Below are 20,498 nucleotides of genomic sequence, written 5' to 3' on the forward strand. Positions count from 1 at the left end.
TTAACCACCCTCTCTTTGAATAAATTATTTCTAATGTCCAATTTAAACCTCCGCTGGTGCAACTTGAGACTGATTTGTCAGGTCCTGTCACTTGTTGCCTGAGAAAAGAGGCCACCACCCTGCTCTCTGCCATTTTCTCTTGAGTAGTTGTAGAAAGCTATGAGATCTCCCCCTCAACCTTGTATTCTCCAAACTAAACAACCCCAGTTCCCTCAGTCACTCTTCTAAGTCTAGTTCTCTAATCTCTTCACCAGCCTCATTGCTCTTCTCTGTACATGCTTGAGCAACTCAATATCCTTCTTGTAGTGAGGGGCCCAAAACTGAACAAAATATTCATGGTGCAGTCTCACTAGTGCACTAGTATCACTAGTGCACTAAGCTTCTCTTTAATACTACTTACTACTATTAAATTCTCTACACTACACCTGAGTACTAGAGATGCATTAAGAGAATAGAATAAAAGCAATACATTAGAACTCAGTGTGTGGGTTATATTAGGGATGATATTTCTGTTCTGCTGTCCCAACAAAGTTAATTTCTGATTTCACAAAGTACGGCACAATTAGAACAAAACTCAGATTCATTTTGTGAAGAACTCTTAATGCAGCTTCAAACTGGGGGGGGGGGGGAAGAAAAAAAGGCAGGTAATTGCACAGAGCAGTTTATCTTAGTTCAGCAAAAAGCACAATCAGAAACTGTAAGTGCTGTCATTAACTGATTAGTCAGCTATTTAGCTATCAGATGGATTAATTATCCATTCAGACATATTTAATCAGAGAAATCAAGAGAAAGAGATTGATATTGGGGTATTTTGTAGATAAAAAATTGTTTGATCCATCATTGACAAGAAACATTATTTAAGTCTTCATTAATAATGTCAGTTATACCTTTGCAAATATTCACTGACAGTTACCAGTATAACAATTAGCAAGCAAAAGTAGTCTGGGATAAAATTAGTAGGACTGTAGCAGTAAAAAATGAATGGAAATGTACAAAATTCAAAAGACTCAGGCATAAAAAGAGCACTCAAAATTACAAAGGTTATACCAATATATTGAAAAGGTTAAATGGGTCTGGATGAAGCAACTAGAAGGATGCAATACTAACTGAATTTCACTGAAGATAAGAAAATGGGATTTGCAATTATTTGAAAGGACGTGCACAGAATGACAAAATTCAGGTGATAGGGCTCAATTTGTTCCTGAAATTTTTAAATGAATTATTTGAGTGTTTCATTGATTCTGTATTTGGTGAAGAATTATTATTTTTTAATATAGAGATTCAACTTCTATGTACCATTACTATTATTCAGACAAGACAATGGCATTCTGTCCTCTTGAACTGCTGTGGGGCATACACTATTCACATGGCAATTGCTGGCGTCTTGTTTTTATACTTATTAAGTATTTAAGAGGAGATATCCTGAAAATAACTGCTGTGCTAACACTACCTACAAATAATCTGTCTTTTAGAAATACTGTAACGTGAAAGAAATTGCTACATTAATTCCCTCACTATTTCTTTTCTTCACATAAAATAATATTTATTTTTGCAGTGCTACTTAAAACACTACTGAAAACTTCTGGTAGCCCTCAATTGGAATAATTCACAGGTCAGTAATCTATTAATGTATCTGAGTGACCAAGAAGAACAAAGAGAGGAAACTGCATGGAAAGGAAATAATTCACTCAACCAGAGCTTGTGTGAATAATGACATTTACATCATATTATCAGTTTTCCTTTTGTTTCCAGATGCAATTTTCAGTCAGCTAGTAGGTCACATTGATGACTTTATTGTTCATTTAGGTGTTCTTCATTAAAAATTGGGAAAATTCAAAGACAAATAAAAAAAAAAGTCAACTATTCTAAAATCTCAAAGTAAAAACCATTTCTAATTAAACTGAAGAAGTAACTTTTTCAAGTATACAACCTTTCAAAGTTCAGATCAGGATGAAACAATTCAAAATTTTGGAAAAACGTCAAGAAATTAAACTTCAGAGGAGACAATGCTAAGAAATGCTAGTGTTATGGCATTAAAAACACTAGAACTGTCTGATTACTAAGAAAACTAAAGGTATTTATTACATATTCTAACTCCTAGTCCATTACCTCAAATATTAAAATAGCAAATAGAACATATTTACATTTGCTCTTTAATTATGTATCCAGCAATTAAATTTCAACTTGACCTTTATCCTGAAACCCTTATATGCCTATTAAAAACATTATCCAATCCTACATGTATTGTGGACAGTAAATATAGTACCATACCTGTGAACATTTGAAGGTTATCGATGCCTTGTGATTTCCTTTTCCAAGGGCAGATGGACAGAATTGCACGGGTACTTCAGTGGTGGAATGAGGTGCAACAATCACCTGTAAAAATGCAAGAAAGATGCAAAGGAAAGAGTAGGTGGAAAAACGATTTGTTTTTTTTTTTTTTTTTGAGTCAGTTTCTGTTGTGCTCTGTATCGACAGTGTTGATGTTTATGTAATTAATCTGTTCCATCTGATATGTTCTCTACTCTCAACATCCATTGGCAGCTAAGGCAGCAAGTGTACTGCAGTAAACAATCTTTGTAGAAGTCACTTCACGTTTGTCTTTTTCCTAGAAACTGCAGAGCTGGTGTTACTGATTGCTCCAAGGACAGGGGCAGCAGCTCTCACAAATACCAGTTGAAGATGGCTTTGGTGTCTGAGCATACTGATGATGCTAAAAGGTTATTACTCTGACCTCCAAAAACAAACTGTCTTATAGGTCAAATACATGGCAAGTTTAATAAACTAGTGCTTTGCCTTTTTTCCTCTTACCTTTATCTAAACTAACATTGTAAATGATGTTCCTGGTTTTCTCTTCTGAAGTACACTACTTGACTCCCAATTACACATGGAAAAGCAAAGTAGCTGACTACAGCGAAGTCATAGATATTTTGATGAACTAGATAAGCAGTGAAAGAACAGACTTGTGAATAATTTATATGTTGACGAATTCACAACTTCTGTGCTTAATTTTTGTAACAACATTAAAAAAAAAAAAAAAAAAAAAAACACAAAAACTACTGGGCTTTTAATATCATACATATGTTTAAATGTTTATGTGTAAGATGATATAAAAGATGAGTGATTGGAATTATGGACACTGGCTGTGTTTTATAAAATGAATATAACTAACAATTAATAAAGGTCAAATTGTTATTTTTTTCTTTGGAAGAACATGCTTTTAAATAATTTATCTGTTTTAAAATAACAAATTATAATGGATTTTTAGTTTGAAGACATCAAATATTTTGGAGAGCAAGAGTAGGAGAAGGAGTAATGTATATATAAATATGTCTTTTTGCCATAATTTTACATTTTCCACTGCATGAAAATGAGCATTTCTGGAACTGTAAGTTCATGCATCTCACAGAGAGTATGATGTTCACTACTTTGAGCCCAATCCCACTCCACTGTCACAGAACCTGCACTTCCCATACAGGGAGATCAGCCTCACCCACAAATCATAAAATCTCATACATCCTGTAGGTGGGTGATAATTTGAAAATGCATTGCCACCAGTTTCCACCATCCTCTCCCTGTCACCTTTGCAAGTCTTTTGTATTACCCAAAATAACAGTCTGGAAAGGAAAGACACCTCCTACAAACCATCCCTGTTCCCGTCTGCCCCGCCAAAGGAAGGGAGGGGGGCCCAGGGTTCAGTTAGCTGCTCATCATCTGAAAGGATCCTGAACAGCTCATTTTGCAGTCAGTTTCTGTGCCTGCTCAATATCCAAAGACCTTTTTGCCTCACCTAACCAGCCATATTTATCAAATGCAGAATTATAAAAGGAGAAAGAACACTAATGAGTACCCTTTCCCAAATACTTTTGAAGAAAATTAAAGAACAAGGTAATGACAGGTTGTCACAGAATAACAATACATGATTAAGTTAATACTGTAATTTTTAAACAGTAATTTCACTAAGAGATGTGTATTATTTGGATTAATAAATATATAAAGATGAAAACAGACTGAAATTCCATTTTCAATATGCATTATTTGACTTATTATCATTATAAAGAAAATGCACTGCCAAAATGAATCTAAATAATCAACACATTGGAGTTATGATCATCCAGCAGACTACGTGCTTTGAAAGCAGAAAAGATCTTTATTTCTTATGTTATAGGTGTTTCAAAAAATTGTTTTATATTACACAGCATAATGTCTTACTGTATCAAGAAAGCAATTTGATTTCAAATGAACAGATGGATTAAAAAAAAAAAAAAAAAGGAACTTTCTACTAAAAAATACAGAAATACAGGGTAAATTGATTTAAAATATAGAATTGAGAAATAACGTTAACAACATACATGTACTAGTGTTAACATGTTTAAAGAAGGCCATACTTTGAAACATTCATCCAATCAAATATGCTGAAATTATCCCATCCCCGGACTTTTGTTTTGTTTACCAAACAAGTGTCTGCTAAGATACTCCTGTGAAAGGGAACTGATATCAGTGCTCTTCATAATATCTCAGATGCAACTGTTCAAATACAGAAACTGAACTGGAAAAAAATGAGCAACTGTGCATGCAATATTCCTGTTATAAATCCAGTAAAGGAAGGGAATTTTCCTTAAATATAAAAGTTAATTCTCTGCTCGACCAAACAATGCTCCCAGTCACTAACAAACTAATAAGGCTTGCATGTAGAAACTTTGAGACTGCACTCTTCTCTGCCAGCCCTCCTTTATCAAGTTACTTTTCCTCAATAAAAATTGTGTTTCATAGCTGATCAGGATAAAAGCCAGTATTCTCAAGAACTTTATGCAAAGGGTTTAGGTTAGTCATATTAGCAAAATAGCAAGCCAAAGACTTACAGTGAAAGCATGTTTGGTTTTGGCAATGTAGATATTCACAGTTCTAAGAGTTCTTTATACATTTACGTTACATCAGAAATATGTGTGCATAAATATAATATACATCCATGTAAAATTGATTTGCACATATTCATAAATACATAGAGAAAAGTAAGTTGATGCACATGAATCCTTCTCCTCTAGACAGAGAAGATAGATGCGGTTAGAAAAGAAACCCATAAAACCAACAACTCAGTGACAGTTTCTCTAGAAATTCAAAATGGCTAACGATTAGAAACAAGGTAAGAAGTTTTCTGCAAACGTATGGGAGTTCATTCACTGAACTATACAGAGTATAGCTGACAGGAAGGGGGAAAAAAAATAATATATATACATATATATATATATATTTTTTTTTTAGACAATCAGGGTGCTATATTGCACTTAAAGCTTTTTAAGTTTTAATTGCAAAGCTATTGCTAAAAAGATACTTTTTTTTCCTTTCCTTTCCTTTCCTTTCCTTTCCTTTCCTTTCCTTTCCTTTCCTTTCCTTTCCTTTCCTTTCCTTTCCTTTCCTTTCCTTTCCTTTCCTTTCCTTTCCTTTCCTTTCCTTTCCTTTCCTTTCCTTTCCTTTCCTTTCCTTTCCTTTCCTTTCCTTTCCTTTCCTTTCCTTTTTTTTCAGATTCATCAATTTACAAAGAAGTTAGTGGAGCTGCTTCTAATTTACATTCAGCTGACGAGAGACCAAAAGCTTTCAAATTTCATTTAGACTTCATTAAGCACCCAGAAGTTCACGAATATTTGAGCATAATTCATCTGGACCTCAGGAAAACCTATTATTAATGAAGTCAGTACTTGAAATTGAATCAGATTTATAGAAATAATCCCTTGTGGTATTTCAGTAATGCATTCTGTTTCAGGCTGAAACTAAAAAGGCAGAGACACACATGGAAGTGTGATAAATACGGTATTCAAATTTGTTTAAATGCTAAATATGAGTCAAAATATGGTTAATATTTTAGACAATTCTAGAAAAGATAAAATTTTCTCTTCACTTCTTTTGAATTTGGTTCATCTAATATAGCTTAGGAGCTGATGATATCATTTCCTGTTAGCCCGGTCTCCATCATAGATGACATAACAATAAATATGGAGAATTATATGAAACACTAAAAGGTACTGATTTAGAATATGTAAAATTCTAAAATTACTCATTCTCTTCACAAATTATCTATTGGTAAATCCCATCTTTCATCTATTCTTCTAACAATTTGCTTTTTATGGCTGTGCTTCAACTGAGGGTCCCTGAAACTAGCTTTGCCTCAGAATTTTTCTGTTGACAATTAAGCAAATTTGCTTTAAAGAAAGATGGAAACTTGAATAATTAAGATAGGAAACTTCTTCCATGTATCACAAAGAAGTTGAAACATGACCAAAAGTAAAAAGATCCACATACTATGATCTATTTATGCATTTGTATAAATAACTGAAACACAGGTTACAGTTCATAAGAAAAAGCAATAATCATTGGGAAGTTCGATGCAGTGCTGTATGGAGGGACTAAACCTAGGATGCAACGTATTCAGGGGAGGAAGGAGATATTTAAAGCCCACCCTCTGCCTTTGTCATCAAAACTGTGAAAGAGATCATAATAGCTCTCCAAACATGGATATGCAATGGAATAAAACAAGGTAAAAAAGACAGATACACAGAATAAATATTAGATAGCTGCTTGGAGCTAGTTGTCAAAAGCTATTCTTTAAATGGAAGAACTGTAATTCACAAACATTTCAGAATTCAATGCATAAACTATATTTATGACTGAATAACATCCTAAATATGACCTTCATAAATATGAAAATTCTATTTATTATGAAAGAAATAAATAAAGAAAATTACTATAGTTACTGTTGTATGTGCCTTTTCTCAAACAATGTAATGTAGTTGTTGGTGATATGTAAATCTCTGGTAATAAATTGAGAAAGCTGAATGTGGAAGACATCATTTTTTAATTTCCTGAACAAGGTCACATGCAATCTGAAAGAATCAAAAGTCACTATAATTAAATCTAATCCACTTCTGTGCAAATGACCTAAACGTGACATGTATAATACTCCTACTTGATTAATACAGTTCTCATCCGTTATGTTTCTTAGCTCTGACTTCAAATGCCAATTGATGAAATGATTAGTAATATCACTTGACAAGTTTAACGTAATGTATGAAGATGTGTTAATATGCATGATGTAAAAGATGGAGTAAAATAAACACTTCACGTTTTATAAATTTATTTTAATGCAATATCATGTAATATTTTCTATGCAAAATATAGGGCAATTCAACGTATGATCACATTTAGCTGTAATCTATAAAACCCATTTTAAGAAAATTTGGTCCAGTTATACTACTATATTTGAGGATGAAAGCCAAAAATACACATATTACAACTTTATAGTGTTACTCTATTTCTCCCATACAATCCATTAGTTTCTCAGCTTTATTTCAGGACCTTATTACAATAATTTTCTGTGATTTCTGTGATCCTTATGCTAGTTTGCACAAATAAACTAGCTCTTGTATATGTCCTCCCTGTATCATCTTCCTTAAAGATAGAATACTTACATCTAGAAAAGGTGTAATTGCATTTCTTTCTCTTCCAAAGCAGGTTCCTTCATTTTCCTTTTTCACAGAGGTTCTATATGCATACTCAATAAGAGGTTCCCCAGATTCCCTTTCATAAGAGTTTCCACTCATCTGTCCTCCTTTTTCTCATCTCCCCATCATAAAAATGACATATATTTAATATAATTAGTTATTAATAACATTCAAAGAGTTATTTGAAGGACCTTTATTTTTCTTCTGGATTACTCATTACTTTATACTTTCCTTCTTTCTGGGAGATAAGTGGTTTATGAACATGTTGCATCCTATTGAGAAGAGGAGCACAGATAAAATAGCTCTGTGCTCCTCCAGAACCTGTAGCCTTCCATTAACTAATTCTCTTTATAAAAGACAAAGATGTCTGAAACTGCATCTGAGGGGGAAAAAAAAAAAAAAAGTCCCTCGTCCTTTTTCTTCTATGTTTAGTTTTTCCACACACATGGTAAAATTACCGGTTCCTACTAACCTGTAATCAGTGGTCAATAATTAATTTTCAAGCTTTAGGGTCCTTACCATCTAGAATTCTAGCCAGTCTCAATGAAAATATGAAAATTTAGTCTATCTATTCAGTCCATCCTCTTATTCCTTGCAAATAGATGTTAAGCAACAAGAAGGAAGAGCTTTTGTAATGGAGTAGGAAAATGTACATAATAGTTATAGGCTGAAGATTTTCTCAGTAGAAAACAGTCTTAGGGTAAATCTGAGTTTAGAGAATAAAATGATTCCAAATATTTGCTTGAAGCTGGGTTAAACTAATCAAATCCTTATTCAGAGATAGCAAGATGGCTATAACTACCACAGCTATGCGATATTCTTATATGTCTTATTTTACATTAGCATTTTACCTGCTTACCTAAATATTTATCCTGTTGATTCTTAAAAACCTGGAAAGCTTATAATACAGTTGATTTTTTTACAATATCTCTTTCAAATACCTCTTGGATATTATTTGCAAATGACACTGCAGTATTCCTCAAAACCATTCTACAAAGCATTCCAAGGGGAAAAAAAAAAAAAAAAGAATCTATACAACTCGAATGTTTTAAGTTTAATTGTCTTCATCCTTAAACTATAAAATCTCTAGAATACATTATCTATATCGCCTCTAACCCTTGAGATTATGATGTGTATGCTAAATCTAAGGTATGATAAACAATTCAATATATTTTGAAGAAAAAGTTTTCTTGTATTACTTTTGTGAAAGCACAAAAATCTTTTCAGATATTTTTTCTAGTCTACTTACAGGATGTTTTCGATCAGTCTCAGTTGAAAAATTGCTAGGATTGCTGTTAGCAATTTCGAATTCCAAAGTTTCATGTGTAGGATTAAAGAGAGGAATGTGTAGACGAACCCATCTGCAAAAAATACATGTATACAATTACTATTACTGATTATATATTTTCTTCCACTGAATTCTATTATAAATCACTCATTCTCTTCTTTTGAAAAATAAGTACCTTTAAAAATAAAAATTATTACTAGTAGTATTTTACCACTAGTATGGACATATATTTCATATAATTAGTTATTAATACCAGCAAAAACTAGTAGCAATAACCATTCCAATATTTGGCTGTGCCTCACTCAACTTCAGTTTCCAGGAAGTTAGTTAAAGTTAGTTGGTTAAAGGGGCTGTCCAGCTCCCTCAATGGTCGGTCATCTGGGAGAAAAACATTTTCAGGGATACTGGTCACAACCTAATATAAGTCACTAAGATGTGGAATCACTTTTCACTGACTACAGAAGAAACCTAGATTTAGCACCTTAAACTTGATGTCTAACTTTTAGATAGAAAGATGCGGAAATGAATCCCGCTGCCTCCACTACCACAGCTTCACGTTTATTCCGAGGCTCAGATTTGCACATTTATTTATAACTTTCGTACTTAATTTCTGTAGCTCTAACTTTGGAATAAAACATTTTACTCAAATGAATAATTCACAGTTCCAAGGCTACCAGAGAAAAAAAAAAAAAAAAAGTTCCAAAAAATTAAATCATTGTACGTCTTATTAATACGTAGCGTATACGTGGACTCATAGACTGCTTCATAAAAATGCTTTGGACAGAAATTAAAAGTAATCAAATTATGATTCCCATAACTCTTTTTTATGTCAGCAATGGCTTACAGGAGAAGCTTGTAATTCAGTGGTACTGTCAATAGCTTTTGATTTACTGCCATTAGGCAATCATCATTCTTGGTCATATTTTAACCTTGGGATCTCAAAACAAACTTACCATTCCACAATAGCTACTTGAATGGAGGTGCTACCTGTTTCCCTTCTCTTTCTTCTGCATGAACTTAAAGTCCATCTCATTTCATAGAACCGTTGCATTGTCATTTCAGCATAATGACAAATTAGTTACATATAAAATCATAAAATCATAGAATGGCTTGGGTTGGAAGGAACCTTCAAGATCATCCAGTTCAAACACCCCTGCCATGGACAGGGATGATCAGGTTGTTCAGGGCCTCATCCAATCTGGTCTTGAACACCTCCAGGAATGGGGCATCCACAGCTTCTCTGGGCAACCTATTTCAGTGTGTCACCACCTTTTGAGTGAAGAATTTCTTCCATGTATATAATCTAAATCTACCCTGTTTTAGTTTAAAACCTTGTACTGTCACTGCACTCCCTGGTGGAGCGTCCCTCCCCAGATTTCCTGTAGGCCCCTTGTAGGTACTGGAAGGCTGCAATAACGTCTCCCTGGAGCCTCTCTTCTCCAGATTGAACAACCCCAATTCTCTCAGACTCTCTTCACAGGAGAGGTGCTCCAGCCCTTTGATCATTTTTGTGGCCCTCCTCTGGACTGACTCCAACAGGTCCATGCCCTTCTTTTGCTGGGGACCCCAGAGCTGAATGTAGTACCCCCACATGGGATCTCATTTTTGAGAAATAGGTTTATGTTTGTCCTCTTCCAGTCAGTGGGAACTTCACTGGACTGCCACAACTTCTCAGATATGATGGACAGCATCTTAGCAACTTCACCCGTTCCCTCAAGACCTGCAGATGCATCTCATCAGGTCCCATGGACTTCAGGTTCCTTAGGTGGTCTAGAACCTTATCTTCTACACTGGGTGGTTCTTAATTCTCATAGTCTCTGTTTTTGCTTTCTGGGACTTGAGCTATGTGGCTAGAGCTCTTGCCAGTGAATTTATACATGTAGAATATGTGTTTTATGAGGTTTGTATGTTTGAATTTTGTGGCTACCCCAAAACAAATATTGCAGTATGCTTATTGTGTTAATGTTATGCTTTAAACCAGCTGGCATTCTATCTTACAGGCATTCCTTTATTTTCTAATTCTATTCTTAGAATCGTAGAATCATAGTATCATTAGGGTTGGAAAAGACTTCCAAGATCATCTGGTCCAACCATCACCCTACTACCAATTAAAGAATAAACAAACACAAGATACTTTCAATAGGATGCAAGTCATAAAATTCCCAAAGTTTCCTTTATTTGCCTTTAAAAAAAAGATATTTGACCATAAATCACATTCTGGTTATAACACCAAGGAAAATGGAAAAGAGATTGAAGGTGAAAACAGTAAATAAGAAAAATGTGAAAAATGAGATACATATGTTGGTTTTGCAGTAATTTATCTACCTAATGGACATTCTCTCTAGTCAAAGCTATTACAGGTCAACTGCCAGACTGCTCCACATATTTATCCTCTGGAATAAATAATCATAGCCAAATTAGTCAGGGAAGAAATATAAGAAGCAGCATTCAAAAGAGAAGGCATTTCAGTCAAGCTTTATAAATGTAACTTCAGGCCCTAAAACTTGTTGTGTGCAGGTGGCCTCTTTCCAATATAAGCAGTAATGCATTGCTGCCGATGGTGTTCTTGACAACTTTAAGATATGAATCCTCAGCAGGTAAGTGGCAGATTTGTTTTGGTATAACACTATCAATATATTAGAGATTGCAACAGCAGAGTGTACAAAAATACCAGGAAAATGTCACACAAAAACTTCAGATTCACTTGTTATTTCCTTTTTTTTTTTCAATTTAATTACCACCTCTAGCCTTTTTTTTTTTTTTTTTTTTGGTCTGGTCTACTTTATAAATAATATTTCATTTGCCAAAAGGAAAGCCATCTTGGAATATCTGAAACTTCAGTAAGCAGCTATTTGACTGGTAGAGGTTCTTCAACAGATAAAAACTGATTAAGAACCTATGCCACCCCACAAGGTGACTACACTGGGTATGCTAAGAAAAAGTTGTTGCATAATACAGTAAAGTCACGACCACTGTGAATATCATTCAACTGACTGTCATCTTCAATGACTACACTTTGGAGTCTATAACAGGATGAATAAATGAAGACGGAGAATATCAAGCAGAAGTCTTCCCTGCTCAAAGGCATATGCTAAAGAACATGCTAAATCTAACCTGACAGAAACAAAAAGCAGATCTGAATGCAATAAATCCAGAATGTTAGGGTATCTGAAGGAAACCTAAAAGATAAACTGCTAGAATTTTTCCTTTCTTCTTCAAGAATTGTTTAGAAATTGATACTAAGAGTCACAGATCTTTGCTCCTAATCCAGTTCCAAGTGATGTTTTAATGGACACTTATTCTTTATTTTTTCAGATTGATAGCAAAAAAAAATACAGTGAGCACATAAAGAAAAATATATATATATTATTAGGAGGATATTTGAATAGGATAATGCCTCTTCAGTATTCAGGCAAAAGGTGGTAGAAGTTAAGTCTCTTAAAGAAGAAGAAATCTCCATGAACCAGTAGGATTTCAGGCATTTTATGACATTTACAGTCCACAATCCATGTCTCTAGGAAAACGCCAAGGAAGTACACCCATCCAAATCAAAACAAATGGGTACCTTTATTAAGCAGACAATATGTAAAGATCTAGTTTATTTTGTACCAAGTCTACTCCCAAGCTTGACTTCTACATGAATTACTTTTATATATTCAACATATACTAATGCAGCCAATTTACTTGGATAATCTCATCAGCTCACAATTTACTATTTATTATCTTTTCAGACAATAAAGCAAATCACAATAATTTGACTGTAACATCAATGCCATCGTCAAATGCCATTGTCCGATTTTTTGCTTTTTGGGAAAAGACAATATGCTGATGACACAACAAAAATAAATTTCTGAAAAAAAAAAAAAGAAAAAAAAAGATCATTGAAAGAATTAACTCAACCAAAACCCTGAAAAATTATGAAACCAAGAATGTGTCAGATGATGGAAACAGAAAAAGGTTGCCAATTTTGTTTTATTGTTTTATGATATACATGTAAAAGCATATGTGAAAAGATAACTGTTAATGTGCTTTTATACATTACTGCTATTGCTGCTGTTTTTAATAATTAAACCAAGAAGAACTTTTTTGCTCTTCCACTGCCATCTGCCCAGGGCAAATGTAGATTAGTTAATTTACATAGGATTTACAATGTGTCTACTTGTAAACTGAAAAGAAATATCCTTTGAAACAATAAAGCATGAAATTTAGATGAATTTTAGATGACTTTTTTGACATGCAAGTGTTTTAGTTAATGAAGCCTACAAACTCCAACATACATTCCTTTTGCAGTAGGAAAGGATGACTTGCCATTCTTGGCCATACCACATGTGCATGGAGTTCATAGTGCATGCTAAAGAAAATTATGAAAGACAAAGAGAATGAGAAGGTTATAAATTATTAATTTTAATTCCTAATGGTTCCAGCCTACATAGTAATGAATAATCATGTTTTTTTACTCAAAAAAAAAAAAAAAAAAAAAAAAAGATGGATAGCCCTACTGATTTTCTGGTAAAAACATAATAAAAAAGGCATTGCCAGCTAATTCTGGTCTTTGTATCATATATGAATAGTAAAATAAATGAAAGCTGAAATTTCTATAGTTCATCATCTTCATGGAAAATAATAATAATAATAACATTTTTTAAAAGACTTAAAATCCCTGAAATACAGAAAGTTATTAAAATACATGACATGCAGTCATTTTCTGATTTCATTCATCTTATATATCCACCTACAAAAATGTAATCAGGTAAAAAATCATGTTGTAGTCTCTCAGAACATTTTTAGCTCCATCAGTAATGTACACTTATAGATTCAGTCACGATAAGATATACAGAAGAATGTAACATTCAGGAGATCAGTGTGTCCAGAGAACTTACTGCTAAGCAGAGATAATAGATGGAAGAGCACTACTGAAATTCTGGCATTCTTGAAAGTCATATCCCAACAGTTTTGATGTTTGTCTTGAAAGCCAGCACTGCAAATGATGTTATCAAAATGAAAGATGAAATGTTGTTTAAGAAAAACATGAATTGAGTTTATTTCTGTGTGTGCTCCAAGGAGTAGCCTATTTTCTTAACATTTGCAGTGCTCCATCCCCTGGATCTGCAGGACAGAAATTGTGTTAATTTGCCTTTTCTCTAGTGTTTAAAAGAAATTAAGAACTGGTATACAAGCATTTGTAAGGGAGGACTGTTGGGTATACTCCTTTTTCAGAAAGAGGAAAGAAAATTAAACAAACTTACAGAACTCTGTATTTACTTATATTTATGATTACATTCTGCACTATTTTCTAAGTGATATCTACATAGAGAATTCACAGGAAGTCAAAATATAGGCTGTAATTCCATTTCAGTTGTTCTGCAAGGAGAATTTCACCTATTTATGTGTATACCTCATCACTCTTTACCTGAATGGAGGTTATAGTGAGGTGGGTGTCATTCTCTTTTTTCAGGTGACAACTGATAGGATGAGAGGAAATGGCCTCAAGTTGCATCAGGGGAGGTTTAGATTAGATGTCAGGAAGAATTTTTTAACAAAGAGAGTGATTATGCATTGGAACACACTGCCCAGGGTGGAGTTGCCATCTCTGGAGGCATTTAACAGACGTGGATGTGGTGCTTAGGGACTTGGTTTAGTTGGTAGTGTTACATGATGGTAGAACTCGATGATCTTAAGGGTCTTATCCAACCTAAATGCTTCCATGATTCTACGTATGAAAATTATCTGCAAACTAGTATAGTACATATACAGCACTATTCTGTCTTTTTTGATATACTCTTCAATATATTTCCCATGATGCATTCAAACGGGTGACCACATTAAGCACAATGAACTCCATACTTACTTCCCAAGCTCACATTCTATTTCAGGCAGACTAGTCGGCAATGGCTTCTCTACAGTCAGCTTCAGTGCATACCAAAACTCTCCAACCATGTCTGACAGGAATATGACACTAAAAACAGATACATAAACTTGTTATGACATAGATTTTATATATACAATTGAAAACGCAGAGACAAAAATCCAGGAAAACTCAACAAGTTCAAAACAATGAGTTCTTTAATTAAGAGTATCTAAATTCAGCTACCAAGAAGCAATACTATTCACAATTACAAATACAAAAAATATCTTAATCTTTCATAGCTTTATAGCATGAAAGGTATTTTTCTTTTTCAAAAGTACAGTTCAAAAACATTGCAACTGTTAACTTACAAAAATAAGCTTTAATTTCATTTTAATGTTTGAGTGTTTTCTTTCTAGCCATTTTGTACTCAAAAAGACAAAGAAATAGAAATAGTATTCAACTATATTAAGAAGGAAAACCTTTTCAAATCTACTGATTAAAAATAAGAAATAGATATAGACATATTTATATAAGCATGAAAAAGAGAGGTGTTTCAAAGGAAGTATATTCAGTATACTGTTTCGATATACAATCAAATGTCATGACTAAAAATTGTTTGCTGCTTGGTGAGATATATACAGCACTATACTTCTGTGACAGACGTTCTTACACATTCCATTTCTACTACAAACTTTTTTTCTATTTCTTGGTTGTATTTTATTTTATTTTTTGTTGTTTTTCAGTAGCAATCATAAAAATGTTAAATGAAAGGATAGTAGGCATATTAAAACCTATATGCAATACACCATGAAAATCCATGACACATTAAGGACCAGCTCTTGTTCTAAATGAGTGAGAACTTTGTCTATTTCGTGACTCCATATTCCCAGACTGTCCTCTGCACCAGCAGACCCTTTAAAATGAGCATAAACTAGCTTTGGAAAGAATCATCCAGTTGTAACAGGACAGCTGCCACAAACACTTTTGTAAAGCTCTTCCCAGCTATTACCATAGCAAGGGAAATGGAGCATGGCTGCAGAAAGAATGAATGAATGAATGAATGAATAAATAAATAAATAAATAAATAAATAAATAAATAAATAAATAAATAACGTGGCTGTATGTGGAAGTATGTTTGTCCAGCAATAATTGTAGCCCTTGGGAGATGCTGGAATTTAAAGCAACTATTAGACAGCTTTCTAATAAACAGCATAATTTTATTGAACATATACAGGTGTGTATCATGTCATCTTTGCATGACATCTAGCCCAAAGTTTCATCAATTAAAACAAACCTTAATCTTATTATTTGGAAATTCTGCACTTGAAAAATACTAGAAATAATGTGTAGCATGAAAACCTGGAGTCTATGCACCTTCAGAATACTTTTATTTCTACAACTTCCCTCAGGGGAAAAATTAGTAGTCATTTTTATAAAATTGTATTGCTTGAAAGTTGTATTGGGTGATGATACCTGACATTATCCAGGTCTTTGCAAAAATCAACAGAATCAAATTGAACACAGATATTGAAATACATGGATTTGGTCTTTGTAGGTATAATGTCTGTGAACACAGACTGTCTCTCTCCCTCCTCAAAAACCCTCTCTTCCCACCCCACAATCACTATATTTTCACCAATTGTTTAATACAGTTGGAAAAAAAATTACAATCAGTCCTTCAAATGAACTATGGTTTAATAACCAAATTCCAGGAAAACAAGCTTTACAATTCTGCACTCTTCAGCTATTTGTTGAACTCATTTAGTTGAAACTAAGACCAAGAGGTCATCTGTCTTTGTATTCATAATTATCATATGGTACAGTCTCTTTTGGATTTCCAACCTAAAGAAACATTTTTAATTTAAAACTTCCACATATTCATTAAATACATCACTACTAATTAATGGAAGATTCTGAAGGTAAATGGATCTACACGAAGACTGTTCAGATGAACAGTTCTTAACCTGTTTTTGGTTGTGTTGCTACAGTTTAGTTCCTCCCGAGAAGCAAAATGAAATCATATTATTCCCTTTGCGGAATTTATAAAATTACAAAATTAACAATTTGTCCAAATATTTCAGAGGGAACTTCTAACATTAAGTAAATATCTAAAACATTGTTCAGTGAATTCTAGGGAACTAGAATAACTAGGGGTTATTCTATGGCCTGTAAATCCAGATTTTCCCATCAGAGGCAGGTTGCTGTTCAGGATACAGTACTACTTCCCCTTGATCTACATCAAGGTTTTAATGAAAATAGTTCACTTATTAGTACAAGAGCCACAACAACCACAAGTATAAAAACTTTGTAATTTACCTTTCATCTGAAGTGCCAACAACAGCTGGAGAAAACTTTAGTTGATAAAAAAATGTTTGTTTAGGTGAAAGAGTGAAAGACTTTTGTCCAGAAAGTGACTGATTCTCCAACACCACACTTAGCTGGAGAATTTCGTCTGTAGGATTCATGATAGGAATATTAATTCCAACAGTATTCTAAGAAGAAAAATATATATATATAACATTACAAAAAAAAAAACAAAAACACACACATTATACATAAAAGATACTTCTCAAACAAGTATAGGATGCTGATATATGATTTTTCCTTATGCAAACACAGGTTACACTTCATGTGCATGAACTTCATGTTCATATCTGAACAAACCCAAAAAAGAGAAGTTGTAGTAAGACCCAATTCAGCCAATGTTCCAATTGTAGACTCTTTAATTGCATAGATAAAGAAAAGTCCTAGTCTTCCTAGACAGTCTGCATTTCAACAAGCTACTTTGCCTTCCACGATATGGTTGAGGCTTGCCAAAATACACCTTTGCATGCAGATCTGCTGTCTTCCCAACACGGCACATCATCCAAGTCAACTCTCATCAGCCAAGCACAGCCATTTGAAAATATCCATTCTGCAAGCTAGCTAACACCAATGGGATCTGCTAACACCAATGCAGGATCTGTTAATCTTGATGTAACTTAATAAGATTAAGTTACATCATAATAATTAGTATTAAAGTAGCAACACAGCAAACATTCCCTCCCTCTTTCTTTTTACCGTTTTTTATTAACAGTGGTCCCTGTATCTTTCTTAAGTCTATTGACAATTCAGGCAAGGACTATCTTATCTTGAGTATCTGGAAAATGTAGCTGCTCTTAAAGACCCATATAAAATTCCCATTATTGTCATACAAAGGCATCTCTATGGCCTGATTAGAGAAATACATGCATACATTCTACTTTGAACATGTTTAAGATGAGCAGCAATTGGACAGAGACAGCTCAATCCACACAGCTGCTACATTGCATTCACAAGCTGCTTTTGAACTTGCTATATTTCGTCAGTGTTCCAGTAATTCTCTTCTTTATTTTAACGTTATAAATAGTGTACATCTACCCTATGTACCTTACATCTATAAATATCAACACACTTTATGAAAGTAACCACTTTAAACCGACAGAAAGGAATATACTATTGAAGGAAGACTGTTATCACAATTCAGGATACAAACCTGCTGTTTTAAAAATATATATATGTTCTATTTATATATGTTCATCTGTATAAAATATGCACAATCCAAAACCAAATATATGTGTATATTTCTCTGTATCTATATTTATATCTATTCCTATCTTTGTCTCTTTCCTCTGTTCTGACAAAGAAGCTTATTTGAAAATGCTTTTTGTGTATTGGGGGGGTATTTTTTCTACATATGATGATTTACTTCTTACAGAAAAATTTTGACTTATATATTCTTTTAAAAGTAAATAAATAGAACTGCAACATGAAAGGAGAAAAAGATACAGTTAAAATTACTAATACACTAAAAACTGAGCATGAAATACTTTACAACCCCTCACACAGCTGTCTCGCTCTGGTTTGAGCCTGCCTATGGTTTGGTAATATCCTATATATTTACGTTTATAGAAAATGATTACACGAACACACATAAAATACATTTAATGTTCCACAGATGGTGAGATTACACCCACAGTTTAAATCATTCAAGTGCCTTGCATCAGTAAGATGGGATTTAAATTTGCAGTAAAATATTTTAAAGCTCAGATTAATATTTTTTATTAGTGTAAACAAAATTCTAAATCTATCTACGATTTTATTGCTAAAAGGTTCATAATAATTGTATAGTAAAACACCTGTACTGTTTTGACAAAATCCTTTTCCAGTAGAAAGAAAACATTGAGCTGCTTATTTAGGAGAAAAACACCTGCTATCAAATAAATAAATAAATGAATAAATAAATAAATTTAGCTTTGTTCGCAAAGGAGATTTTATATTGCCCACATTAGCTTAATGGAAAGTAGTGCTCACTTGCCAGTATTAAAAAATTGCCTAGGGTTATGTATTTCCCTGAATTCACAGAATCACAGAATGGCTGAGGTTGACAGGGACCTCTGATGATCATCTGGTCCAACTCCCCTGCCAAGCAGGACCACCTATAGCATGTTGTGCAGGATAGCATCCAGGCGAGTTTTGAATATCTCCAGAGAAGGAGATTCCACAGCCTCTCTGGGCAAATTCATCCAGTGCTCTGCCACCCTCACAGCAAAGAAGTTCTTCCTCAAAGAATTTCTTAGGAAAATTGCTTGGAATTCTTGTTTCACAAACTTGCCATGGCATGGATGGTGATAAGAGTATATGTGTATGTGTCAACAGAATGCATATATACTGTATATTTTCAGGCCCTAGTGGTTTCTTTCAAATCCTTGTTATGGAGACATAATACTAAGATAAATCACAAAATAGGCATCCAATTGCCAAGGGTATTATTTTTCATGAAAGGACAATTTTATCAAAAGAAATGCAAAGGAGAAATATCATAGGCAACTCCCAAACACATTTATAGTTTTTAATTTAGATCCACATTTCAGTATTGTGGTTTTTACAACATTTTGGCAGAGGAAGAAAATAAATGTTGAAAAAATAATACGAGAATTAATCTCACTAGTCTTCAAACTGCTCCTTGTACCAAGATTGCCAGTGTCCAACATTGCACTGGCAATTGCACCAGAATGGTGCAATATGTCATTTTGTAATTCCTTTAGAACTTGTGATCCACTTTGTCTGGTATAGGAAAATTAAAATAATCTAGTTAGGGTAAAATAAAATAAAAATAAATGTAAATACAAGATAACATTTGTTCTCTGTGGAACTTGAAAAAAACAGTTGACTGCTTTTACTTTATCCTATAATAATAGCCCAAGTCTATGTATAGGTCTAATATTCTATTATCAAGACTTTGCCTCAAAAGATGCTTAGCAGCATCAATTAATATTTTGTGATATGTTTTTGCTGATTAATTTTCCTGGCATATTTTATACCAAAGATTTTCTAATCATCCCATTCTCTGCATCCTTCTTTTAGCAACTGTATCTTTAGATTCATAATACTTAAATTAATATTCCATGAATATGTATGCTGCACTGAACTATGAACTAGTGCTCCACTAACTTTCACAAGATAGCTCACAAGAAGATGGACATCACTGTGCATAGTAATCTTATCTATGTTTGAACTTTAATAATAATTCTATTCTAATCACCATCAGATGCCAATAAAAGCGGTCTCTGGGCAAAGTTCCTGAGAGCCTAACTACATTTCTACATGTTTTAGAACAATTGTGTTCAATTAAAATCCAGTTACATTATGGAGATGACATTAACTCCACATCTATTTGCAGCTTTTCTAGTCAAAGGACATTGAGGAAGAAACACTTGTACCTGCTCCTGATTTTGCCAGGCTATTGCTCAGAAGAAATTTTTTAATTCAGGTAAGTGGTAAGAATTTTAGCTTGATAGACCTGTTGAGATAACAGCAGAAATTCTTCTCTTTGTAGGTCCTTGTC

The 20,498-nt window shown here is 33.5% G+C and overlaps 1 protein-coding gene across 1 annotated transcript in view; it reads right to left on the minus strand.

Moving 5' to 3' along the window:
* CFAP47 (cilia and flagella associated protein 47) overlaps positions 1-20,498 on the minus strand; it is a gene marked incomplete at both ends in the record, with an annotated part of 301,646 nt that overhangs the window by 79,494 nt on the left and 201,654 nt on the right. Inside the window, 4 exon segments of the mRNA XM_082784753.1 lie at positions 2,272-2,376; positions 8,746-8,857; positions 14,633-14,740; positions 16,949-17,124. Of these exon segments, the coding sequence (XP_082640879.1) occupies positions 2,272-2,376; positions 8,746-8,857; positions 14,633-14,740; positions 16,949-17,124 (501 nt within the window).

This window comes from Aythya marila, assembly GCF_965140915.1.
Source record: "Aythya marila genome assembly, chromosome: 1".
Taxonomy (NCBI): Eukaryota; Metazoa; Chordata; class Aves; order Anseriformes; family Anatidae; genus Aythya; species Aythya marila.